Source organism: Poecilia formosa, unplaced genomic scaffold (genome assembly GCF_000485575.1).
Source record: "Poecilia formosa unplaced genomic scaffold, Poecilia_formosa-5.1.2 Scaffold37, whole genome shotgun sequence".
Classification (NCBI taxonomy): domain Eukaryota; kingdom Metazoa; phylum Chordata; class Actinopteri; order Cyprinodontiformes; family Poeciliidae; genus Poecilia; species Poecilia formosa.
Window position 1 is genome coordinate 1,330,391 of NW_006799976.1, and position 26,574 is coordinate 1,356,964.

The window sequence follows — 26,574 nt, forward strand, 5'->3', positions numbered from 1 at the left end:
TAAAAGGCACTTCAAATTTATCCTGGTTTTGAGTTGATTTTGTTTTTTTTTGTTTTTTTACCCCCTGTGTTCATGTCCATATGAAGCCCTTCATTAGTGTTCACTCCTGTGGGTGTCTTCACATCACAATATACATGTTTCATTGATAATTTGTGATTAGTATTGTGTAATTTAAATATCTGAAATGCGTCCAAACTGATGGCATGATGACCTTTCCTGTTTTATCCTCAGTTTTGAGACATGGTGGCGAAACTTGAAACTGCTGCTGCGCTAGTTACTCAACAGGTTGTTGCTAGGTAACCACAAGTTACTCAACAGGTTGTTGCTAGGTAACCACAAGTTACTCAACAGGTTGTTGCTAGGTAACCACAAGTTACTCGACAGGTTGTTGCTAGGTAACCACTAGTTACTCAGCAGGTTGTTGTGAGTGAGGTAGTTGATGCCACCACCCTTGCTTAACTGGCCGACTAAAGTCTTTCCTCTGCCTACATCCCCCAGAATGCTGTGCAGCTCTGGATCAGCATTCAGGGAATTTTCTGAATATTGAATATTGACTATTCAATATCAACATCTATTGATATTGATCACGTCTATTGCTATATATTTACAAGCCCTAGTCTCTAGGGTATATATACACGTACAATTGTTCTTATTTGTTTTATTTGAACAATCTGATTTTTTTTTTTATGAGATAACTTCAAACACAAGTGTATTTATTTTCTTATGAGTGTGTGTAGACTGGCAGTGACATTATAATCTGGAAGAGGCAACCAAAAGTCCGCCTGCAGTTCCGCGGGCCGCGCCAGGCGCCCTTTTTAATATCTGTGCACACCACTGCAGATCGTTTCCATCCGCCTCCTGCAGCTCTAGTTGACATGCCAACACGCTCAACAGAATGCGAAATCCTCACTCTGTCTGCATCTGGAGTCGGAATGTAGCATTGGCGTCTCAAAATCACTCGCGCGTGCGTGGCTCTCGCCTCCTAGATGCCAATTGGCCGAAACAACAGAGCCGGTCTCTGGAATGTAAACATCCGGAGCCGGAGGGACAGTTTCCTGAAACACGGGGGGTTTGTAGAGAAGAGCGTCAGGGGTTTGACCGTCCCGCCTTGTAATCATGGGGTGATTGTTTTATTCACATGCGCGATTGGCTGCTGAGCATCGCATGTTGAGGCGCCGGGAACGCCTTCTGGCAAACGGTGCCAGATTCTGGAATGCGTCCTCAAGGCCAAAAGCAGTAAAACAGAAAGAAGGAAGGGGAAAAAAAAAAGAAGGAAAGAAGGGATATCTGGCTGATTGCTGACGTCTCTGCTGCAGGGTTTGCCTGCTGGAGTGCAGCGTTCGGGAGGTGAGGACGGTGGTGGCGTCCGTCCTGGAGAAAACTCTGGAGAGCGCACTGCACTTCGGAGACCCGGGCCTGGACAGCCTGACCGACGCCTTGCTGTCGCTGCTGGACAAAGATGTTCCTGAGAACGTGAAAAACTGTGCCCAGTACTTCAACCTCTTCAGTAACTTTACCCAGAGGGTAAATCTTTACTGCTGTGTGAACTTTGAAAATATAAATGAGATAAAAATAAAAAATGAAAATGAGGTCCTCGCAGAGCACTTTAAAAGTTCCTGTCTGTTCAGGGTTGCGGCCCCTGCCAGCTGCTGTTGAAGCACTCAGCCTACCGTCGGATGCTCATCTTCCTGTTGGGACTCAACAGGCAAAACAACCAGGTATAATTATCGTTGGTAATTTCGGTTCTAAAATATTATGATTTTTGACTTCTGCTGCTGAACGGCGGAAGCTCTGTAAAATGTTCGGTTCAGGGTTGCAGGCGTCCTAAGTTGGCTCTTGTCGTTCTTCCAGAACCGGCGGTGGAGTCCGGCTCAGGCCCGGGAGTTCCTCCACCTCCACAGCAGCCTGGCGCTCATGACGCTGCACTCTGACCTCAGCCCCCAGCGGACCCTCGGTGAGCCACCTTCTGGTTTTCAAATCTCTACCTTCCTTCGTCTCTCGTCGGACGGTCGGTTTTAATTCGTTACGCTCCCCCTCCGTAGCTCCTGGGGGATCCAAGCTGCCAGCGAGTAGCGTCCACTCCTCCGGCCCGCTCCTCCCGCTGCACTCGGACATTCTCGCCTCTCTCTTCACTCCGGAGGGACAGCCTTACCTTCTCGAGGTTAACAAATCATCTTTGACTTTGCTGAATCGATCCAGAAAGTGTGAAGCTCTCTTGACTGATGCGCTGCCGTCTTTCCCCTCCAGGTGATGTTTGCGATGCGCGAGCTGTCGGGGCCGCTGTCTCTTCTGATAGAAATGGTCACCTACTGCTCATACTGCAATGAGGGCTTTTCGCTGGGAGTGCTGCAGCTACTCAAGGTACTCAATCTTTACAGAAAAAAAAAACAAAAAAAAAATCTGACGCCAATTTAGTAAATATTGACATAAAACCTTTAAAACAGAGTCAGATGGAGACGGCTCCGCCTCACGAGCTGAAGAACGTTTTCCAGATGCTGCAGGAGATACTGGTGAGCGTCACTCTCGTCACTCTCGTCACTCTCATCACTCTCGTCGCCGTTTGGTTGTCGTCCGCGTTAACCTCCAGCTAATCCTTCATCTCAGGTTGTTGAAGACCCTCTGCAGTCCCAGAGGCTCAAGTACGCCTTTGAGTCGGACAATGGCCTGTTAGGTAAGGAGGGCCGGTCCTGATCGTTGTCATTTACTGGTTTAACGTTACGACAGAAAGCATCGTAGCTTGTGAGGAAAAACTAACGCAACGCTGTCGCCTCTCAGCTTTGATGCACCAGAGCAACAATGTGGACAGCAGGCGCTGCTACCAGTGTGTGAAGTTCCTGGTCACACTAGCTCAGAAGTGAGTATGCAGAGGTTCAAGCTGATTATTATAGTTAGACAGGTGTCCTCTTTTTACAAAAAAAAAAAAAAAAAAAAGTTTAAAGACAATAGGGTAAAATTGGTAGTAGCATTCAAGTAGCATTTCTTTTTTTTTTTTTGCTTGTAAGGAATTAGTTATTTTCCTGTGCACAGCAGCGGCTGATGGGAGCGCTACTCAACGCTTTGCAATAGAGCTGGAACAATCTATTGTATTAATAGTGATGGAATTGATTTATCAAAATAATCGACAACTGATTTAGTCATGAATTAAATATTTACAGGAGTATACAGACGCTAAAATATGCCATTTTCTGACAAAAAAAGCCAACACTAAGAACAGTAATTAAGCCAAAACTGTACAAAAAACATAAATATGTTCTACCATATTTACCATAGTTTTAGCTCATTTAAATATGTCAAATTCTCCTATTGATCACCTCCAGTTATTTATCACTTTATTGAAAAAAAAAAAGTCTATTCTCACAAGGTTTATTTAAGTATTATTTATTCAGCTGCAGGTGCATCCTGTGATGCGTTATTGCATTTTAGCCTATAAAATGTTTTATTTTCTTATTTAGAAAAAATATTAAATTATTTCTTTATTGCATTTTTTTGTTTGTTTGTTTACATATTTTTAATGGTGCATAAAATGAGATTAGGTGGTTAAATGAAAACTCTGCAGAACTTTGTGTTGCATATAGTGCGCGGTTCTTCCTCTGGCCTCATTAAAAATGACCTAAAACAATTTTAAGAGGCGTGAAGCCATAACTTTTTACAATGTCTGCACATCTTCATAAGTGTAACCAGCCACTGCTTTACTGTAGTGTTAAATAAACAGCATCCATCACGTCTATTGGCTCCATGATCGTCATCCTCCATCTTGTTTTGCTACATTAACATTAGCATTAGCTCGTACTGAAAAAGAATCAAAATTAACCAGTGGAGGAAAAAAGTATCCACAATTGAATGAATAATGCTTTTCATTAAGTCACTAATGTCATGTTTTTTTGACGAAGAAGTTCATGGATTATTATTATTATTATTGTTATTAAGTGTTTTTCAAGAAGTTCCAACAGAAACAGACCCACAGCATCACAGATCCTCCACCGTAGTTAACAGTACTTTTCCACATATTTAATCAGATCTTCCTTTGCTACTTGTTACTTGTCTTGAATTATTTTATATGATACTGTATCTGAGTGTCCATTTGTTTTTTTTGTTTTTTTTTGCACAGGTGTCCTCCAGCCAAAGATTACTTCAAAGATTTGTCTGGCCACTGGAGCTGGGCCGTGCAGTGGTTGCAGAAAAAGGCAGGCTTGTTGAATCATTCTTACAGAAACGTACAATAATAGGAGCTTTTTTTTTATTATTATTGCTCTGTTGGAATCTCTTCCATTTGTTGTGGTTTTATTCGAAGCAAACAGGAACCGAGAGGAAACTTTTACCTTAAACCAGTTGCTCCAACTCCAACTTTTGACTGATTCCTGCAGATTTAAACGTCCAAATCGAAGTTTTTCTTCCCCGATCTTAAATCATTTCAGATTAGGCGAATTAAAATGACTCATAGCAACGCATCATCCAACAAGAATCTTCATCTTTAAAGATATATCCGACTCAACAGGAGAGTTTGCTTTAGTTCTGGCCCAACATTGGCATGTTTCTCTCTGTTTTGATGTGACTTATTGATGATTCATCCTATAACGAGGTAAAGCGCGGATGCAGCTAATCGCTCCTTCTGCTTCAGACTGTTGGCGCTTTGCTTCGACAGTCATAAAATGCAGTGATTAGTTTTTCAGCGTGAGCAGGGCGTTAAAGAGCTGCTGCAGTCGCTCTTATGCTGTGAACTTGATTGTAACGCATAAAAAAGGCTTGGAGTTAAAGCAGAAAACCGGAGTTCATATAAACAAAGAGTGATGCATCGACTATAAAAAAAAGTTTTGCAAGACATAAACTGCACAGAGTGGTGGAGATGGTTGGAAAATGACTTCACGTCCTGATGGATTTAAAATAAGAATAAATTGCATCTTTGGAGTGGGAGAGTTTTCCTCGACCTTGATGAGCAGCAGGAATCAGGTCGGGTCAGGAGGTTCTGGTACTGATCATTTTAAATATTAGTATAAAAATGTAAACAGGGTCCTCAAATTTCAGTAACGTCCTTGAAAGTGCTTGATGCTCAAACTCCAGAGTTTTGTAATAAAGCCTAATTTTGGAAAGTGTTATTTATAGTAGAAGCCAGATATTTAAAGATAATAAAATACTTTTTTTCTTCACTGTCTAAAGTTAAATCAGTCCAAACTTCTCTTGTTTTTGGATAGATAGAATCACCAGATTTATGGCTCAATGACAGTAAACCGATCTGGAGCATCTTTTTATTTTATTTTATTTTATTTTTTCTTGAACCAGTCAGATGTACACAGAGAAAATGTCAAAACATAAAATTTTGCTATATTTTACTTGATCTTGTAGAATACAATCGCAAGATGTTATTAATAACAATCATAAATTATATAATATAACAGTGAATAGAAACTATCTTTTTTTTAGTCAATTTGAATTGTTTTTATCTCCAAAATGTGGTTCTGAAAAAGTTTGAAAGTTTACCATAAAAATCCTAGAAATGTGCTTTAATTATACTGTGGGAAAAGTGTATAAACCCCATTTAAAACATTTTATTTTAGTTTTTTATATCTTAGTTTGACTTTTGTCTAAAAGCGGTCATTTTAGATGTTTTTTTTTTTTGTTTTGTTTTGTTTTGTTTTTTTTTTTGGACTTGTCTATATTCCAGTACTTGTTTCTTAGTCATATCTATCATCTCAGTGTGATCCACAATTTAGATAAACATCCAGCAGCTGCTAATTTGCCACAACGTTGAGCATCGTGCTGCGTTTAGGTCCCACGTGTTCGCCTTTTCCGTTGAGATGATTTCTCCTTTAGCTGAAATGAAGCAGTTTTGTGTGTGAGAGAAAGAGGAAGATGTAGGAAATGTATGAAATCCTTTTCTTTTGCTCGCTGCAGATGACTGAACATTACTGGACTCCCCAGAGTAACGTCTCCAATGAGACGTCCACCAATAAAACCTTCCAGCGCACCATTTCTGCACAGGTACTCACACGCATGAACGTACAAAACCTCATCAGCAGTCACACCTGCTCTTCTGCTGCCTTGTCAAACCCACGTCTGTGTTTCTCTATGTGCGTGTGTGTGTGTGTGTGTGTGTGTGTGTGTGTGTGTGTGTGTGTGTGTGTGTTAACACCTGCAGGACACCTTGGCCTACGCCACGGCATTGTTAAACGAGAAGGAGCAGTCTGGCAGCAGCAACGGCTCCGACGGCAGCCCGGCGAATGAAAACGCAGAGCGCAGCCTCCGACAGGTAGTCATCATCATCATCATCATCATCATCAACAACCCTGCCGGCTGCTCGGAGCAGCGGGGCTCTGAAAATGACTCATGCTGTGACAGCGGCTCACATTCAGCTCACACAGCCAGGAAGAAGAGGGGAAACAAAGGAATAAAAATGGCTGAGCTCACTGGCTTCAGTGGAGAGATTAGAGGAGGCAGATTGTTTCCTCCTACGGTTGTTATTAGCCGTGGACTGGAAGCCGTTTTCTTTCTTCTGACTCTTGTCAGCATGCCTACACAGGATCGTCGGGACGTTTCTTTTTCTTCTTCTTTTGGTATGAATAGAACACACAATGAGTGGGTTGGATTGAAATTATAATCCTGGTGTCACTGCCTAGCTCATGGAGGCTTTATAATTGTTTTTCAGTTCTTGCCTTCAGAAATAGAAAAACGTGTCCGCGCTCCTGGAAGTTTTTAAGTTTTATTGGGGTTTGACGTGAAAGCGACACAAAAGCAGTGCACTGATGTGAAGTGGAAGGAACGCGTCGGGTGATTTTCAAAGGCAACTCGTCGCTGAGCCTGACACGGATAATTAATTGCATGATCGATTAAAATGAGCTCAATAATTTCGGTCCTGATGAGTCATGATTTTTGAGGGGCAGTTTTATTTACAGAGACTACAGAATCCGTTTTACTTGTGGTTTTTGGTTGGTGGGGTTTTTATTTCCGTTTTTTGTTGTTGTCTCTTAATTTGAATATTTGACATGTTTTCCTCTTCCAGGAGGAGTGTTTTGTTCAAAATTAGAGTTTATTAGTCTGAGAGGGCAAACTTGCATTATTATGCTACGGTTAATGTATTACTAGAAAATGGCCTCGAAACAACAATATTATCATTTATCGCAAAACTTTCTGGGACGATTTATCGTCTGGTAAAATTTATCGTAACAGGCCTTGTAGTTGCGTTATTATGCCATTGTTCATATATTACTTGAAAATTGTCTCAAAATAACAATATTATCCTTTTATCGCAATAATTTCTGGGGCTTTTCATTGTCTGGTGGAATTTTTTAGTGTGTCTGACCTCGTTGCACTTTAATTAGAATTAGAGTAAAGCGGATTTTCAGGTCATGCCACAACACTACAATTCTTGGCTGTAAATTTGTGAGATGTTACAGACAACCCTTAATCAACCTGCTCTTCATGAGATTGTCATACAACAAGAGTATGACAGAGGCTTATTCAGTATCACTGTAAAACAGACTGCTACAGGAAATCCTTCCTGCCCAGAGCTACTAGCATCACTTTGAAAAACCTGAGATAATGAGCTACAGCATTTTAATCTCCCTTTGTGATAAACTTTTTTTAAAATTTAAATTAAACATTTCAAGATTCTACCTCACTGTCAGGTTCTACTTCAATCAGTTTCTACAGAACTCCAATAAAATATTTTAAAGTTGCAGCTGCAGAAATGAACAAAAAAAACGTATGAATGCTTTATCGAGACAAGTTCTGTGAATACGTTACATTTCTGCCTCCTTCTCTCCCGCAGGGCTCAGAGTCTCCCATGATGCTCGGCGATTCAAAGAGCGATCTAGAAGATGTGGACTCTTAACTCCTCTGGCTGGCGGGATGACTCCGGCGGCGGGGCGGCGTCACAGGCTCCAGGCGGCCGGGTCGGAACGGCCTGTGCTGTACCTCTGATTGGACAGGACTCTCGGAACTCCACAGGAAGCCAATCAGGACACTTTTATCTCGGTCGCCAGGGCAACCAAGCAGCTGCAAATAAATCATGAATTACTTCCTGGCCAAGGCGACAAATTATCATTAAAACGGGGCACCACAGCNCATCCGCCTCCTGCAGCTCTAGTTGACATGCCAACACGCTCAACAGAATGCGAAATCCTCACTCTGTCTGCATCTGGAGTCGGAATGTAGCATTGGCGTCTCAAAATCACTCGCGCGTGCGTGGCTCTCGCCTCCTAGATGCCAATTGGCTGAAACAACAGAGCCGGTCTCTGGAATGTAAACATCCGAAGCCAGAGGGACAGTTTCCTGAAACACGGGGGGTTTGTAGAGAAGAGCGTCAGGGGTTTGACCGTCCCGCCTTGTAATCATGGGGTGATTGTTTTATTCACATGCGCGATTGGCTGCTGAGCATCGCATGTTGAGGCGCCGGGAACGCCTTCTGGCAAACGGTGCCAGATTCTGGAATGCGTCCTCAAGGCCAAAAGCAGTAAAACAGAAAGAAGGAAGGGGAAAAAAAAAAGAAGGAAAGAAGGGATATCTGGCTGATTGCTGACGTCTCTGCTGCAGGGTTTGCCTGCTGGAGTGCAGCGTTCGGGAGGTGAGGACGGTGGTGGCGTCCGTCCTGGAGAAAACTCTGGAGAGCGCACTGCACTTCGGAGACCCGGGCCTGGACAGCCTGACCGACGCCTTGCTGTCGCTGCTGGACAAAGACGTTCCTGAGAACGTGAAAAACTGTGCCCAGTACTTCAACCTCTTCAGTAACTTTACCCAGAGGGTAAATCTTTACTGCTGTGTGAACTTTGAAAATATAAATGAGATAAAAATAAAAAATGAAAATGAGGTCCTCGCAGAGCACTTTAAAAGTTCCTGTCTGTTCAGGGTTGCGGCCCCTGCCAGCTGCTGTTGAAGCACTCAGCCTACCGTCGGATGCTCATCTTCCTGTTGGGACCCAACAGGCAAAACAACCAGGTATAATTATCGTTGGTAATTTCGGTTCTAAAATATTATGATTTTTGACTTCTGCTGCTGAACGGCGGAAGCTCTGTAAAATGTTCGGTTCAGGGTTGCAGGCGTCCTAAGTTGGCTCTTGTCGTTCTTCCAGAACCGGCGGTGGAGTCCGGCTCAGGCCCGGGAGTTCCTCCACCTCCACAGCAGCCTGGCGCTCATGACGCTGCACTCTGACCTCAGCCCCCAGCGGACCCTCGGTGAGCCACCTTCTGGTTTTCAAATCTCTACCTTCCTTCGTCTCTCGTCGGACGGTCGGTTTTAATTCGTTTCGCTCCCCCTCCGTAGCTCCTGGGGGATCCAAGCTGCCAGCGAGTAGCGTCCACTCCTCCGGCCCGCTCCTCCCGCTGCACTCGGACATTCTCGCCTCTCTCTTCACTCCGGAGGGACAGCCTTACCTTCTCGAGGTTAACAAATCATCTTTGACTTTGCTGAATCGATCCAGAAAGTGTGAAGCTCTCTTGACTGATGCGCTGCCGTCTTTCCCCTCCAGGTGATGTTTGCGATGCGCGAGCTGTCGGGGCCGCTGTCTCTTCTGATAGAAATGGTCACCTACTGCTCATACTGCAATGAGGGCTTTTCGCTGGGAGTGCTGCAGCTACTCAAGGTACTCAATCTTTACAGAAAAAAAAAACAAAAAAAAAATCTGACGCCAATTTAGTAAATATTGACATAAAACCTTTAAAACAGAGTCAGATGGAGACGGCTCCGCCTCACGAGCTGAAGAACGTTTTCCAGATGCTGCAGGAGATACTGGTGAGCGTCACTCTCGTCACTCTCGTCACTCTCATCACTCTCGTCGCCGTTTGGTTGTCGTCCGCGTTAACCTCCAGCTAATCCTTCATCTCAGGTTGTTGAAGACCCTCTGCAGTCCCAGAGGCTCAAGTACGCCTTTGAGTCGGACAATGGCCTGTTAGGTAAGGAGGGCCGGTCCTGATCGTTGTCATTTACTGGTTTAACGTTACGACAGAAAGCATCGTAGCTTGTGAGGAAAAACTAACGCAACGCTGTCGCCTCTCAGCTTTGATGCACCAGAGCAACAATGTGGACAGCAGGCGCTGCTACCAGTGTGTGAAGTTCCTGGTCACACTAGCTCAGAAGTGAGTATGCAGAGGTTCAAGCTGATTATTATAGTTAGACAGGTGTCCTCTTTTTACAAAAAAAAAAAAAAAAAAAAGTTTAAAGACAATAGGGTAAAATTGGTAGTAGCATTCAAGTAGCATTTCTTTTTTTTTTTTTGCTTGTAAGGAATTAGTTATTTTCCTGTGCACAGCAGCGGCTGATGGGAGCGCTACTCAACGCTTTGCAATAGAGCTGGAACAATCTATTGTATTAATAGTGATGGAATTGATTTATCAAAATAATCGACAACTGATTTAGTCATGAATTAAATATTTACACGAGTATACAGACGCTAAAATATGCCATTTTCTGACATAAAAAGCCAACACTAACAGAACAGTAATTAAGCCAAAACATATTTACCATAGTTTTAGCTCATTTAAATATGTCAAATTTTCCTATTCATCACCTCCAGTTATTTATCACTTTATTGAAAAAAAAAAAAAAAGTCTATTCTCACAAGGTTTATTTAAGTCTTATTTATTCAGCTGCAGGTGCATCCTGTGATGCGTTATTGCATTTTAGCCTATAAAATGTTTTATTTTCTTATTTAGAAAAAATATTAAATTATTTCTTTATTGCATTTTTTTGTTTGTTTGTTTACATATTTTTAATGGTGCATAAAATGAGATTAGGTGGTTAAATGAAAACTCTGCAGAACTTTGTGTTGCATATAGTGCGCGGTTCTTCCTCTGGCCTCATTAAAAATGACCTAAAACAATTTTAAGAGGCGTGAAGCCATAACTTTTTACAATGTCTGCACATCTTCATAAGTGTAACCAGCCACTGCTTTACTGTAGTGTTAAATAAACAGCATCCATCACGTCTATTGGCTCCATGATCGTCATCCTCCATCTTGTTTTGCTACATTAACATTAGCATTAGCTCGTACTGAAAAAGAATCAAAATTAACCAGTGGAGGAAAAAAGTATCCACAATTGAATGAATAATGCTTTTCATTAAGTCACTAATGTCATGTTTTTTTGACGAAGAAGTTCATGGATTATTATTATTATTATTGTTATTAAGTGTTTTTCAAGAAGTTCCAACAGAAACAGACCCACAGCATCACAGATCCTCCACCGTAGTTAACAGTACTTTTCCACATATTTAATCAGATCTTCCTTTGCTACTTGTTACTTGTCTTGAATTATTTTATATGATACTGTATCTGAGTGTCCATTTGTTTTTTTTGTTTTTTTTTGCACAGGTGTCCTCCAGCCAAAGATTACTTCAAAGATTTGTCTGGCCACTGGAGCTGGGCCGTGCAGTGGTTGCAGAAAAAGGCAGGCTTGTTGAATCATTCTTACAGAAACGTACAATAATAGGAGCTTTTTTTTTATTATTATTGCTCTGTTGGAATCTCTTCCATTTGTTGTGGTTTTATTCGAAGCAAACAGGAACCGAGAGGAAACTTTTACCTTAAACCAGTTGCTCCAACTCCAACTTTTGACTGATTCCTGCAGATTTAAACGTCCAAATCGAAGTTTTTCTTCCCCGATCTTAAATCATTTCAGATTAGGCGAATTAAAATGACTCATAGCAACGCATCATCCAACAAGAATCTTCATCTTTAAAGATATATCCGACTCAACAGGAGAGTTTGCTTTAGTTCTGGCCCAACATTGGCATGTTTCTCTCTGTTTTGATGTGACTTATTGATGATTCATCCTATAACGAGGTAAAGCGCGGATGCAGCTAATCGCTCCTTCTGCTTCAGACTGTTGGCGCTTTGCTTCGACAGTCATAAAATGCAGTGATTAGTTTTTCAGCGTGAGCAGGGCGTTAAAGAGCTGCTGCAGTCGCTCTTATGCTGTGAACTTGATTGTAACGCATAAAAAAGGCTTGGAGTTAAAGCAGAAAACCGGAGTTCATATAAACAAAGAGTGATGCATCGACTATAAAAAAAAGTTTTGCAAGACATAAACTGCACAGAGTGGTGGAGATGGTTGGAAAATGACTTCACGTCCTGATGGATTTAAAATAAGAATAAATTGCATCTTTGGAGTGGGAGAGTTTTCCTCGACCTTGATGAGCAGCAGGAATCAGGTCGGGTCAGGAGGTTCTGGTACTGATCATTTTAAATATTAGTATAAAAATGTAAACAGGGTCCTCAAATTTCAGTAACGTCCTTGAAAGTGCTTGATGCTCAAACTCCAGAGTTTTGTAATAAAGCCTAATTTTGGAAAGTGTTATTTATAGTAGAAGCCAGATATTTAAAGATAATAAAATACTTTTTTTCTTCACTGTCTAAAGTTAAATCAGTCCAAACTTCTCTTGTTTTTGGATAGATAGAATCACCAGATTTATGGCTCAATGACAGTAAACCGATCTGGAGCATCTTTTTATTTTATTTTATTTTATTTTTTCTTGAACCAGTCAGATGTACACAGAGAAAATGTCAAAACATAAAATTTTGCTATATTTTACTTGATCTTGTAGAATACAATCGCAAGATGTTATTAATAACAATCATAAATTATATAATATAACAGTGAATAGAAACTATCTTTTTTTTAGTCAATTTGAATTGTTTTTATCTCCAAAATGTGGTTCTGAAAAAGTTTGAAAGTTTACCATAAAAATCCTAGAAATGTGCTTTAATTATACTGTGGGAAAAGTGTATAAACCCCATTTAAAACATTTTATTTTAGTTTTTTATATCTTAGTTTGACTTTTGTCTAAAAGCGGTCATTTTAGATGTTTTTTTTTTTTGTTTTGTTTTGTTTTGTTTTTTTTTTTGGACTTGTCTATATTCCAGTACTTGTTTCTTAGTCATATCTATCATCTCAGTGTGATCCACAATTTAGATAAACATCCAGCAGCTGCTAATTTGCCACAACGTTGAGCATCGTGCTGCGTTTAGGTCCCACGTGTTCGCCTTTTCCGTTGAGATGATTTCTCCTTTAGCTGAAATGAAGCAGTTTTGTGTGTGAGAGAAAGAGGAAGATGTAGGAAATGTATGAAATCCTTTTCTTTTGCTCGCTGCAGATGACTGAACATTACTGGACTCCCCAGAGTAACGTCTCCAATGAGACGTCCACCAATAAAACCTTCCAGCGCACCATTTCTGCACAGGTACTCACACGCATGAACGTACAAAACCTCATCAGCAGTCACACCTGCTCTTCTGCTGCCTTGTCAAACCCACGTCTGTGTTTCTCTATGTGCGTGTGTGTGTGTGTGTGTGTGTGTGTGTGTGTGTGTGTGTGTGTGTGTGTGTTAACACCTGCAGGACACCTTGGCCTACGCCACGGCATTGTTAAACGAGAAGGAGCAGTCTGGCAGCAGCAACGGCTCCGACGGCAGCCCGGCGAATGAAAACGCAGAGCGCAGCCTCCGACAGGTAGTCATCATCATCATCATCATCATCATCAACAACCCTGCCGGCTGCTCGGAGCAGCGGGGCTCTGAAAATGACTCATGCTGTGACAGCGGCTCACATTCAGCTCACACAGCCAGGAAGAAGAGGGGAAACAAAGGAATAAAAATGGCTGAGCTCACTGGCTTCAGTGGAGAGATTAGAGGAGGCAGATTGTTTCCTCCTACGGTTGTTATTAGCCGTGGACTGGAAGCCGTTTTCTTTCTTCTGACTCTTGTCAGCATGCCTACACAGGATCGTCGGGAGGTTTCTTTGTCTTCTTCTTTTGGTATGAATAGAACACACAATGAGTGGGTTGGATTGAAATTATAATCCTGGTGTCACTGCCTAGCTCATGGAGGCTTTATAATTGTTTTTCAGTTCTTGCCTTCAGAAATAGAAAAACGTATCCGCGCTCCTGGAAGTTTTTAAGTTTTATTGGGGTTTGACGTGAAAGCGACACAAAGCAGTGCACTGATGTGAAGTGGAAGGAACGCGTCGGGTGATTTTCAAAGGCAACTCGTCGCTGAGCCTGACACGGATAATTAATTGCATGATCGATTAAAATGAGCTCAATAATTTCCGTCCTGATGAGTCACGATTTTTGAAGGGCAGTTTTATTTACAGAGACTACAGAATCCGTTTTACTTGTGGTTTTTGGTTGGTGGGGTTTTTATTTCCGTTTTTTGTTGTTGTCTCTTAATTTGAATATTTGACATGTTTTCCTCTTCCAGGAGGAGTGTTTTGTTCAAAATTAGAGTTTATTAGTCTGAGAGGGCAAACTTGCATTATTATGCTACGGTTAATGTATTACTAGAAAATGGCCTCGAAACAACAATATTATCATTTATCGCAAAACTTTCTGGGACGATTTATCGTCTGGTAAAATTTATCGTAACAGGCCTTGTAGTTGCGTTATTATGCCATTGTTCATATATTACTTGAAAATTGTCTCAAAATAACAATATTATCCTTTTATCGCAATAATTTCTGGGGCTTTTCATTGTCTGGTGGAATTTTTTAGTGTGTCTGACCTCGTTGCACTTTAATTAGAATTAGAGTAAAGCGGATTTTCAGGTCATGCCACAACACTACAATTCTTGGCTGTAAATTTGTGAGATGTTACAGACAACCCTTAATCAACCTGCTCTTCATGAGATTGTCATACAACAAGAGTATGACAGAGGCTTATTCAGTATCACTGTAAAACAGACTGCTACAGGAAATCCTTCCTGCCCAGAACTACTAGCATCACTTTGAAAAACCTGAGATAATGAGCTACAGCATTTTAATCTCCCTTTGTGATAAACTTTTTTTAAAATTTAAATTAAACATTTCAAGATTCTACCTCACTGTCAGGTTCTACTTCAATCAGTTTCTACAGAACTCCAATAAAATATTTTAAAGTTGCAGCTGCAGAAATGAACAAATAAAACGTATGAATGCTTTATCGAGACAAGTTCTGTGAATACGTTACATTTCTGCCTCCTTCTCTCCCGCAGGGCTCAGAGTCTCCCATGATGCTCGGCGATTCAAAGAGCGATCTAGAAGACGTGGACTCTTAACTCCTCTGGCTGGCGGGATGACTCCGGCGGCGGGGCGGCGTCACAGGCTCCAGGCGGCCGGGTCGGAACGGCCTGTGCTGTACCTCTGATTGGACAGGACTCTCGGAACTCCACAGGAAGCCAATCAGGACACTTTTATCTCGGTCGCCAGGGCAACCAAGCAGCTGCAAATAAATCATGAATTACTTCCTGGCCAAGGCGACAAATTATCATTAAAACGGGGCACCACAGCAATCGAGTCGGGAAAATCGCGCTCACGGATAACTTCAGTTTATCCTTTTTTTTTTTTTTCTTTTTTCTTTTTTTTTTATAAATTCACTCGTAATGACGTGGAGTTGGAGGACGGGCTCGGGTGGTGTTTTAACGACGTTCTGCTCATGTTTGCCAATGTATTTTTTTTTTATTGTTTTTGCGACGGGCTTTACTCACGTTGTAATTAAGATTTTTTTTTTCCATATGTGTAATTTTCAGTGTAAGATAGTATTTTAAAGTCTTCTCCTCCACAGCCATGCAAAATGAAGGAGGCGTCCGCTGGCGCTGCTCTAGAGCGCGCGCCCAGAGGAACTCACAGGCGCGCGCTTGTACAGAAACACCTCCACACTCACGAGTTCCTGGGAGGACGGGGCGGGTGGGGTTCAGTATGCACTTTATAGTCCAAGCCCAGGCTATTGTGATGTACAGCAGCACGGGTCAGTTCCTCCAGAGCCACTTAGCGCTATTCTCTTCTTCTTCTTTGTTTTTTTTTTGTTTTTGTTTTTTTTTGTTTCGGTTTTAACAATGTTTGCAGTGCCACTTACTCAAGCCGCTCTCCCTGTGACTGGACCTTTGACCCCGGAGCCACAGGGGACCCCTGTGCGTGTCAGGATCAGGACAGATCTCAAACTACCAGTGCCATAGTCAGCACTCACCCCAACCCCTCACATTTTGTATTTTTCTCTGCCCGGGACAGGGAGCCTCATGTGCCGATTTTTATTTAAATTTTTTTTTTTTTTTTTTTCCATCACTACGTTTTTCATTTTTTCTTTTGGTTTCGGATCTTCAGCCTTATGCAACCTGATCTGGACAGGCCACTGGTGCCGACTGAAGGGGAAGCTCAGGAGCACTTTTTTTTTATTTTTTTATGTTTTACTGTTTTTGCTTTCAGGTGCCAATGGGTTACACATCCACAAACACACACATGCACAAGAAGAATGACTCATTCAGTTCGCTCACATATATGCACATCAGTCCTTTTCACTTCGTCGTTACCAATGCTCTGGTGGCTTTCTTGTTTTGTTTTTCCTTTTGCTTTGCCTTTCTTCGTCTGTCTGCCTTTCTAAACACTCACATGTAGCTTCTAGTGTTCACACTGCGTTACCTTCATCCTCCACCTCCCCCATCCCCCAATCATCGGGAGTCTTAAAGTGCCTTATTCTCCCGATGTACACGCCACCCTCACATGCTCAGTCAACGCCTTGCTTCATGCGCGTCTCCTGTAGGAGCGCTACAGGGCTCGCTTCATCTCCACACCTGTCCCAGTCCGAACAGGGAAAGTTCACCTCTGTGTGTCGTGATAAAGGATATTTGTGAATGTAGCTGACGGAGGGGGGAGAAGAGGTACACAACACACGGGTCAGGGGATAAAAAAAAAAAAAAAAAAAAAAAAAAGAAAAAATAAAAAAAAAAAATGCTGCTTCTTTTCACTCTGTTCCCAGGCAGTAGAAACTGGCGTAGTTTAGAGGAACACCTTTCCACTCAGCTAGCTTAGCAGGTCAGCTAACAGCTTTAACAGGTCAATGTTTACAGTGTGAGGACCCCACGGTATGAGGCAGCCATGCAAACTGACATTTCTGTTGAACTCACCGATGCTCCTCTGCGGCCTAAACGGGGAGGAAAACGCAGCTCGCGCCCCCACCACCCCTCCCTCCTCTCGGTCTCATTAGTTGTGAATGTCACGGCGTGCTTCTCCGGCACGGTTTGCATGTGTGGTGGTGAAAGTTTGTGCTTTTTTTTTTTCTTTTCCTTTTTTTCCCCCTCCTTCTTCATCTTCAGCGTGACGGAACAAAAAAATCAGCCCCCCGTGTTGTTTGCTGTGTGATTCGGTATCATTAGCACTTAGTGGCACGAGCGAGGCCGCTCCGACTGCGCGGCTCGTTCGCGAGGAAGCTGCGTTTGCGGTATTGTGCCAAGCGACAGCGTGGCCATGGCAACGCGGGCTGCGCCCAGCTGAGGAGTGAGTCTCGGGCCTCCTCTACACCAACACAACTATTTAAAGACAGGGCGGGTGGTTTGGAGACAAAGTCTTTTGTTTTATTGTGGGGATGCAGGGAGGGACGAGCAAGTGCGTGGGGTTGGGACTTGGCATCCATACGGGTTTTTTACTGTGTTTTCGATTTTGAGAGAGTTCACTTCCGACAACGCAGCAATCTGTAACGCATGTTAAAACTCGATTTTAATTTGTACATCAGAGTTTGATTAAGGGGAAATTTGATATAAAATAAACTGGAATGCACAACCTTTTGTAAACAGTTTTTGTGCATGTCTGCACAACAACCTGATTCTTCATCTGATGATCGTGGAAGAAACGACGCTCAAGGTTTTATGCCTGAAGACACAAAGAGATCCTCTAAAAAGTTATGAAATTATCCAAATCTAACATCAAGTGTTCAAAACTATCCCATACTTTCCTCTCATTTTAGGCAGAAGCAACTATTCATTGGTTTGTACACTAAAGCAGACTTTTGTGCACCTACATCTGCTTTTAATTAAAACTTTTCAAATAAAGACTGAACACAATCGTGTTGTTATTGCTGAAAACAGATTAAATCCTTTTCAGTTTCCTTAAATCGAGCCCAAAAGAAATACATTTGTAACATGCTTGGCTTGGTGTCGATAAGGAAAACATGCAAAACATCTTTGACGTTTTGGATCTACAATGGTTTACACATTAATTTCCTACACTATTTTTTTTTTTTTCATTATTAAAAATACAATAAATTTACAACGAAATTTAAAAATAAATGGAAGTGTTGTGGCCTATTTAAAGTCCACAACTCGGCTCTATTGAAATGTTTCGTAACTTCCTATCTGTTCTCCTAATAAATCAAACTCCAGAAATCTCACCACCGATGATTATTAGAAGACATGCAACCAAAAAGGTAAAATTACTCCAGCTGACTTTCTTGTAAACAGTTAAACATCCAGACTTGATTTCATTTCAGTTTTCAAACTCTAAAGACCATTCCTGTGTTTTATATCAGAACTTGTGACAAAGTGACATCTTGTCAGTAGCATTTTTTCCCGGCTCCCAACGCGAGAACCGAATACATAAAAGGAAAACGAACATCACAGCGGCGGCGATGACAATCAATCAATCAGTGCAACCGTCTGATGGAGCCGTGATCAAGACCCTGCTGAGTCACATCTGGAAACCAACACCGCTGGATTCAGGTGGCACCGATTCCTCCTGCAGCTAATGTTGAGTTTCATGTTGCACCGTGGGAGGGGGAAAAAAACTGCAATTATGGATTGTTTGGCAGATTTTTCTCAGAACCTTTCTTTTGTTCGTTAGCCTAAATTTTGGTTTCCAAAACCTCTGAATCACCCAGAAGAGTTCAGGAACAATCAAAGTTAAGACGTTTGGCCGATGCTACGCTGTCACTCAGACCTACAGGCACAAACCAACTAAAAAAGGTGAGTTAAAGGGGAAGTATTATGAAACATTAACTTTTGGAGCTTTACATCATGTTATGATGTTATTCCCTCGTCAAAAACATACCTGGAGAGTGATTCTTTCATGCATGTTTGAGAAATCATTTAGTCTCCCATGGCAACCTTTCAGCTGTGCAAAGCGTCTGGGTGGACCTAGCTCCGCCTTTGAGGACGGAGCTCCTCAGAGGTGACCCCCACTCAGCTCCTTCAGACTAGCCAGCAGCAATAAGTAAACACCTGGTGGAGCTACTTCTCAATGCAACGTTGGTAAAAAAAAAAAAAAAACTTAAGTAAATTGTATTATTATCAAATATTATACTTTTATAATGTTCTTGCTTTATGTACTCTTATTTGTTTAGTCATAGCTTTTAAGAAATGTTCCTGTATTGTTAATCGCTCTGATTTCCTTTCTCAGAGGGCCTCTCTGAAGAAGAGCAGTGACAGCAGCTCTTTACAGAACGCCCTGCTTTTTGACCTGTTAGCTGTAAAACCGTCGCCGTGAAGACATACAACTTGCTCTGTTTGACCCTGGGTCAGGAACTGGATAATCTAGTGCAAGATAGATTGTGTTGTTAGTTAGTGATAATCATTGGCGCTGTAACTGTGTGATGAAGTGTTTTTTTCCCCCTCCCTTTAGAGTTACAGCACTCTCTGTGATTAGGGATCCTAAATACAATAAAAAGTGAGGGGCAGGCAAATGTGCTTTCAGAACGGTAGGACATTTGTAACTGAAAGCACATCTCTGTCTGTTCTCCTCGCGAGTATTCAGAATCTCTGCCACTCTTGTCTTTCCTGCGTTTATTTAACAGGCGTCAACTCTGACAAAAACATTGTTAAAAAGTTAATAAGTGTCATGTGCTGTGTTGGGCACGGACAGACTGTACGTCAGGTACATCATGATTGTTTATTATGCTTGTTCAGTACAAAGATACAAAAAAATATCAGGATATATTTTATTCTTTAAACCTGTATCTCCCAGACGGTTTGAAGACGGCTAACAAGACAATGTGGAGCACGATTCGACTTGATCATATGGCTGTAATCGACAGCTTTGCAGAAGTTTACACTTTACGGTAGGTGCATTAAAGTGACTCCACGGGGTGAAGGAGCTCAGAGAGAAGACGGATGACACACTGTGATCAGTTAGGAGTTGGAGCAGGGGTCTCTGGCGGTGTGACACGGCAGCAGACGGCTACGCCCGCCGCCTCCGCGTCCCCCACGCGGCGGATCCGGCAGCCGCTGCCCTCAGGCACTGACCCGACGACGGCAGAGCCCTTGGAGACGGCGCTGCAGTCTGTCACAGTCCAGCCCGAGGGACAGGACACCTCAACCTGCGAGAAGAAATCCAGGACACCCAAGGGGTTAAAGAGGCATCTGGGGGCGGACGGGGGGAGAGGGAGGGAGAGGATCGTTACATTTCTCCAGATTAATAAAACACCTGGTCTTTGTCAGACGACGTGGTTTCCAGCAGACGGCACTGAAGAGACGGAGCGTGGCAGCAGACTGCGTGCGACGTGACTCCGTCCTTCACCGAGCAACTCCTCCCGGCGCCGCCGCGATGAGGACGGGAGTCGGATGAGATCTCGGCCACGGACCAACTGGTGCACCCTGAGGAGAAAGAAGAGCATTAAAAGGATGGAGCCCATTTTCCTCCCAGAAATCATCTGGAAAGAAAAACCAAAACAAACAATTCGGTCTGAGATTAAAAACCATTGGAGGATACTGGCATGACATTTGAAGCCTCCTTTTTACACTTCATACAGCTGGTATTTATCCTGCCCAGGAGTGTGTGTGTGTGTTTTTTCTCTCCTTTGACTGATTACCATGGTAACATAATTGACCTAGAAGCTGCTGTGTATTGCAAATTGAAAAGCTTCCACATATATCTGAGGAGCATGTTTCACTGTGTGGCTCTTTCTGTCTGGTTCACGTCGTAACGGTTTGATTTGACTGCAGTGTGTTTCGTCGCCTCGCTATAGTCACACAGTAACTGGGAAAAAAAAAATCATCCTTGAACTTCCCTGCATTTTGTCTTACTGCAAACACAAACCTCAGCCAGTGTCATTGGGGTTTTGTGTGATTGACCAACACAAAGTAGCGTGTAAATGTGCAGTAGAAGCAAAAAAAAAAAGTTTTCCAAATGAAAATCTTAAATGTATGGCTTGCATTTATATTCGTCTTCAGATCTATGAGCAGCAATTTGTTGGGATTTAGGTTTGCCACTATGTCATATCAACATACTTTATTACTTTATACTCACCATATTTTTACTTATTCTGCTGGAAAATGAATCTCTCACCAAGTTTTTTTTTTTTTACCATTTCCTTCTCATTAGAGTTGCTCTATGTTTAGCTAAATCCACCTGCAGAAGAAAAGTATCTCCACACCCTGGTGTTATCTGTAGCTTTTTTTCTCTACACATGGCATCTTGCATGCCGATCAAAAGGTTCAATTTTGGTTTCACCTTCTTCTGTGTCCTCTACATGGTTTGTAGCAAACTGCAACCAGACTTCGGACAGTTCTAATTATGCCTGACTCTACCAATGAAGTGTTTTTTTTGTTTGTTTGTTTGTTTTTGTTTATTGTAACCAGTAGCAGCTGATTGGCATCCACAAAGCTCAACTGTGACCCCAAATCCTCCAAAAATTGCACTGCAAAAACACAAAGTATTACCAGGTAGTTTTGGTAGCTTCTAATGCAAATATCGTAAGACAACACTAACTTAAAAGTAACTTTTCAGCGAGAAATATGAGCTTGGTTTAAGTCAATAATTCCTTGTTATAATGAAGTAATCTGCCAGTAGAGTAAAACATTTTAACTTAAATTAATATGGGGAAAACGTCTTGTTCCACTAGCACATTTTATTTTTTTACATTTTTCATCATTATTAAGGAATTACTCATTTAAAACAAACTCCTACAACTTGATGAAAAGTTACTTGTGAGTTAGTAAGATATTTGCATTAGAAAATAGACCAAAATACTTGGTAAGATCTTGTGTTTTTGCAGTGGAAAGCCATGCATTTTTTTCCGCAAATAATTTAGAGCTATATTGGTCTATCTTAGAAAAATTAAACTAAGATAGTTTAATTTTTCTGGGACTTCATGCCAGTGACAAAACCCCCCAAAACGTTTTGCTTGCTATCACTTGGCCTGAAGAAAGGCCGATTTGCTTGTTGCTAGTCTGCCGCTGGCTGGTCATGCTCCTTACCTGTGAGGTGGTGCTGTGGGCCCGCACACTGAGCGTCCCGCCCAGGCCCGGGGCTCGCGTGGGCGCGGCACTGCAGACCACCCACCACACAGCAGCGGGCCACTGCGAACACCCCGTTGCCTGTCAGCCCATTGTAGGCGACGCACTCCATGCGTCCGTTGCTCTCCTGCGAGACCAAGGAGACGCGGCTTCAACCCGCTGCGTCCGTGGAGTTTCTGTCAGTTTGGGTTGCAAGTGAACTCACGGTGAGCGTTTCTCCCACGCGGGCGCCGTCAGGAGCGTAGCTGCTGCAGCCCATCATTTCCTCCCCGACGCAACAGCGGCTCACGGCCGTGTCCGCACTCGACAGGCCTGACCTTTCTGACCACACTGAGCGGCACAGGAGCTCGCCACCTGCACAGGGAAATAGGACAAACCTGGTCTCAGTTGCACAAGTTGGGGGGACAGTGGGGGGAACTGTGCAAAGCTAAGGTCGGGAAGTCACTAACTTGGTGTTGGGTTGTTGGCGGGAGGCATGGCTGCCACCAGGTTTGGAGTTGTGAGACGATGCGTTTCAGACAGGGACAGGAAGTTAATTGTGTTGCTAACGGAGTAATGCAGCATCACCTGCAGGACCTGCACCGGGGAGGCAATCTGATTGGAGGACAGGATCACAGCTGCTATACCTACACACACAAAAACAGACCAAAGTAGAGGTGTGCCATACTGTAGACAGGGCCCATATCGCCCATAACGATACTGATACCGATACTTTTTTTTATTAAAGATTGATATATCATCAAATGACTGACATTTAGTTGTTTTCATGTTTTGTTTTTGTTCTCTGTCCAAACTCTGTCCCAGGCTTGAACAAAATAATTCAAATTTTGTATCCACAAAATACTTTAATAACATATGAACATCTAAATAAACTCCAGAGAATATAATTTTTCAAGGTAGAGCTGAGAAACTACAATCCAAAAATAAAATAAAATCTGAAGATGTAATCTGAACCAAATTATCAATTTTACCATGCTAATATCGATCCGATACTGATACCGACTTGGCATTGATATATTGATATTGTTTGATTGATCCGCCCACCTCCAGACCAAAATATAAAACATTATAACTCGGTTGTCTGTCATAGCGGCTGTTTGTGTCGAGGCCCACCGGCAGCGTGAGCGGCGGCCTGCGACGTCCCGCTCTGTGAGGTGAAGCAAGTGCTGCAGTCGCTGCTGGCGCTAACGATGTCATCACCGGGCGCAAACAGATCAACGCAGCGGCCGAAGTTGGTGCCCCCTGCTCCTTGCGACATGAGCTGGTCCTCAGAGTTCACAGCCCCTACGGTGATGACCTGCACAGACGGATGGGGGTTAGATGTCGCGATCCGGCCTGTGCCTGCTCCATTAAGCGTGTTCCCCTTCAACCTCAGGTTCTGAAGCGGGCGAATAGAGGCAAGCGTCTTCTCTGTAGTTCCCCGCGGCAGCGACGACGGCGGCTCCGCGGGCCACCGTCTCTCTGCACGCTGCATTCAGCGACCGGCTGAAGCCGCCGATGAAGGGCAGCAAGACAACCGCCACGTCCACGGGGCGCGCCAGCAAGGTCGCTCGGATAAACTCCAGCCCTGAACAGAAAGCGAAAAGACCAACAAAGGTGAGTCCAGGTCCACTTCTTTAACTTTTTCATGTCACAACCACAAAGTACAGTGTGGCGTTTTATTAGGATTTTCATGTTTGATTGTTTGTGGAATATTTTGCTGCAGTTACAGCAGATTGGTCTTAACTGTGTGTTTACCAACTGAAACTTTACCCATTCGGTTTTGGAAAAAAGCTCAAGCTCAGTCGGATCGGACAGATAACATTTATGTCCGGACTTGGACTGGACCATTCTAATACATGAATACGATTTGATCTAAACTTTTTAAATTGTGAGTGGTCTCAAGTCTTTTGTCACCTTTGGCAGGTTTTCTTCCTTGTATTTCACTCCATCCATCATCCATTCAACTCCGACCAACTTCTCGTCAGACCGGAGAGAAATCACATGTGGTGTATCCCAAGGTTCAGTACTAGGGCCCCTCCTATTTTATATCTAAATACTCTTGCTAGCTCCGTTTTGAACAAGTAATAAGAAACCATAACTATAATGCAGATGGTACATGTCTCTACATTATGTTGTCACCAGGTGAACCCTTTCAAATACTGAACAGAAGAAATCAAACAGAAGGGGAAAAAGGAAAAAGGTGAAAGAGAAAAAAAAGAAATGCATGTTTTACCATGGGAATGGTGTGCTAGAGGTTTGGTGCTGAGTTAATTTTCCCTTTGAACATGGTGTGTTACCAAAACCAGATCACTTCTGGTCTCATCTAATCCGCGCTCTTTCTTCCTCCAATATTTTCTAATAAAACTACCCAACTGTATTTAGGAGGTTAAAATAAAGGGGCTGAATACAAAATGTATGCCACACTTTTCAGATTTTTGAAAGTTGCAACAAACTTTAGAAAATATCCACCATTTAAAACGCATTGAGGTTGTCTGGTTGTAACTCGAAATAACTTTGAAATAAAAAATAAAAAAGAAGAAGAAGTTATCTTTTTAGATGCGATCCTGTCTGGTTCTAACAGTGAAGCCACCCGACCTGCCAGAGCTCCGGAGACGGTTCCTTTCCCCTGACAGTTCAGCACACGGACCAGGTTAACGCCTGCACCTCGAGCAACACCCGAATCCGATCCGGTCACCACACCAGCCAAGTGTGTGCCGTGACCGTCACACTGACTGGCCTGCAAGACGGAGGAGAAGAAGAAGAAGAAGAAGAAGAAGAAGAAGAAGAAGGAGAAGAAGAAGAAGGAGAAGAAGCTGAGCATGGCAGCGGGGCGGAGGTCAGTGTGAAGGCTTTGTTGATGAGCTGCTGTTAACAAACCTGCCTATGAACTCTGACCCCGTCCTCCTCAGGAACGTTATTAAAGTCTGTGATGAGAACTCGTCCTTCAACCTCTCTGTGGGAGCTCTGCACGCTACCATCCATCAGGTACACCTCCGCCATCTCTCCATCATCTGTAGAGGACGACACGTGAAGAAGGCGGGTTGAGTTAAAGCAGCGGTGTATGCAGATAGACGACGACAGAGCTGGAGGACAGACGGACGATTTAACTCTACGGTGGACATAAATTAGTCTAGTCTAGTCTTTTTTTTCAGAAATTAGCTTGGTTCTTGTGATTTAAAAAAAATTAATTTCTTTTTTGTGGCTTTTAAGCTGAAAACAAGGATAAATGAAAACTTAGCTGAAATAATATAGTTAAGAGTGCGCACACACACACATGCACACACACACACCATGTTAAATAAGAATCAGTTCCGACCTTCCACCGTTAAAGTGCCTCTGATTAACCCTAATTGAGGTTTTCCTGATATTTTCTTCAGTAAAAATCTATGAAACGCAGAGAACCTCCAAAACATTACTTTGATCTCACTGTCAAAAGGTATCAGTTAGGAGAAGGGCACTAAAAAATTACCAAGGAACACAGAGAAGGAAGTCATGAGAAGGAGAAAACTGATCAGAAAGGCCTTAAAGAAGATTTGTGGTCGCTTAGCACATGTAGCTTTGTGGCAAAAAGAAAAAAGGAAATACTTGCTAAAGTTTAATGAATAGGAAAAAAAGTGAAATCTCCCAAAAGTATGATGGGGGGAAACAAGGCAAGGTTGAACATTTTGGCCATAATTCCAATCATACGTTTGGCACAAAAAAAAAAAAACTGAATGTCACCAAAGAAAAAACAACAAAAAAACACCCCAGGAAAGCGCTGTGATGACGGCATCATTCCTTGTGGCTGACAGCTGGAACCGTCGGCCTCAGTCAAGGTGGAGGAAATCAGACACGGCTCTATACATCAGTGAGATGGCAGTGCAAAGCCTTCAGGTGTCCTCTGGGAAGCTGAAGATGAAGAGGACTTTCATCTGTCATCACCGCGACGACCCAAAGCATGCAACCAGATATGCAACAGAACGGGCTGTAGGGCGGTGTGGAGCGGGCAAAGCACAGACTGGGGATGTTTTTACAAAGCTAAGCAGGCAATACTGCCAACGGATCACAAGATGCTTCAACAAAGTATCAGCTTCAGTATGTAAATTTAATTAGTTTGAGTTTTTATGTTAAAATTACGAGATGTTCGGTCAGTGCAGAAGCTGTAGAGGCTATTAGCTGTGAATTCACTGTACAATGCAGCTCAGTAGAGGATAGAAAATCTTAAACAAAACATACATTGTAGAGCTATTTACCTTGACCTGTTATTTTTGTTTTTAAGCTGGCTTTATATTAATGGTGTGTCTGTGTGTGAGCAATTTAACGCATATAAAAATGACTAAAAGGAGTAAATACAAGCTGCAGCTGTGGGAAGCAGCGTTAGATGGAGAGGTTAGCAGATTTACAGCTTTCAGACTAAAAGATGGTGTCCTTCCACTATCCTGACTGAAAAAAAAAGAAAGCATGTCTTATTGGAAACTCCTCTCTCCACCTGACAATAAAACTCATGAGACACAGTCAGTCAGGTTTATTTCGTAAACCTGTCACCTTCTGCGTTGTTTACTTGCTGAGCAGACGATGTGGCTGATGCTTGAAATGTCAGCAGTGTTTTTTTATGAGATGTAGTGCGTGTGTGTGTGTGTGTGTGTGTGTGTGTGTGTGTGT

At 42.6% G+C, this 26,574-nt stretch overlaps 2 protein-coding genes and 1 long non-coding RNA gene across 8 annotated transcripts in view; 2 read left to right on the top strand and 1 right to left on the bottom strand.

Moving 5' to 3' along the window:
* usp24 (ubiquitin specific peptidase 24) overlaps positions 1-17,517 on the top strand; it is a 46,357-nt gene extending 28,840 nt beyond the window's left edge. For 4 of the 6 annotated variants that reach the window (XM_007550602.2, XM_007550603.2, XM_007550604.2 and 1 more), the window contains 12 exons: positions 1,317-1,524; positions 1,629-1,718; positions 1,852-1,954; positions 2,043-2,161; positions 2,248-2,361; positions 2,445-2,510; positions 2,605-2,671; positions 2,776-2,854; positions 4,109-4,184; positions 5,890-5,976; positions 6,134-6,244; positions 7,763-8,017. In XM_007550602.2, the coding sequence (XP_007550664.1) occupies positions 1,317-1,524; positions 1,629-1,718; positions 1,852-1,954; positions 2,043-2,161; positions 2,248-2,361; positions 2,445-2,510; positions 2,605-2,671; positions 2,776-2,854; positions 4,109-4,184; positions 5,890-5,976; positions 6,134-6,244; positions 7,763-7,825 (1,183 nt within the window). In that variant the 3' untranslated portion in view covers positions 7,826-8,017. Of the gene's footprint in view, positions 1-1,316; positions 1,525-1,628; positions 1,719-1,851; positions 1,955-2,042; positions 2,162-2,247; positions 2,362-2,444; positions 2,511-2,604; positions 2,672-2,775; positions 2,855-4,108; positions 4,185-5,889; positions 5,977-6,133; positions 6,245-7,762; positions 8,018-8,838; positions 8,929-9,061; positions 9,165-9,252; positions 9,372-9,457; positions 9,572-9,654; positions 9,721-9,814; positions 9,882-9,985; positions 10,065-11,296; positions 11,373-13,077; positions 13,165-13,321; positions 13,433-14,949 lie in introns of those variants that run through there. The other 2 variants (XM_007550608.2, XM_007550609.2) reach the window with 1 other exon arrangement.
* Positions 17,518-19,592: 2,075 nt separating this feature from the next.
* pcsk9 (proprotein convertase subtilisin/kexin type 9) overlaps positions 19,593-26,574 on the bottom strand; it is a 10,055-nt gene continuing 3,073 nt past the window's right edge. Inside the window, exons 2-10 of the mRNA XM_007550610.2 lie at positions 24,811-24,944; positions 24,529-24,670; positions 23,322-23,518; positions 23,065-23,248; positions 22,401-22,577; positions 22,157-22,305; positions 21,913-22,078; positions 20,141-20,310; positions 19,593-20,033 (exon numbers count right to left, since the gene is read on the bottom strand). Coding sequence (XP_007550672.1) covers positions 19,842-20,033; positions 20,141-20,310; positions 21,913-22,078; positions 22,157-22,305; positions 22,401-22,577; positions 23,065-23,248; positions 23,322-23,518; positions 24,529-24,670; positions 24,811-24,933 — 1,500 coding nt within the window. The 5' untranslated portion in view covers positions 24,934-24,944 and the 3' untranslated portion in view covers positions 19,593-19,841. The remainder of the gene's footprint in view (positions 20,034-20,140; positions 20,311-21,912; positions 22,079-22,156; positions 22,306-22,400; positions 22,578-23,064; positions 23,249-23,321; positions 23,519-24,528; positions 24,671-24,810; positions 24,945-26,574) is intronic.
* Positions 23,461-24,453, top strand: LOC107836069 (uncharacterized). Its single transcript, XR_001661914.1, has 2 exons — positions 23,461-23,547; positions 23,857-24,453. It is a non-coding gene; the product is annotated as an uncharacterized LOC107836069 (long non-coding RNA).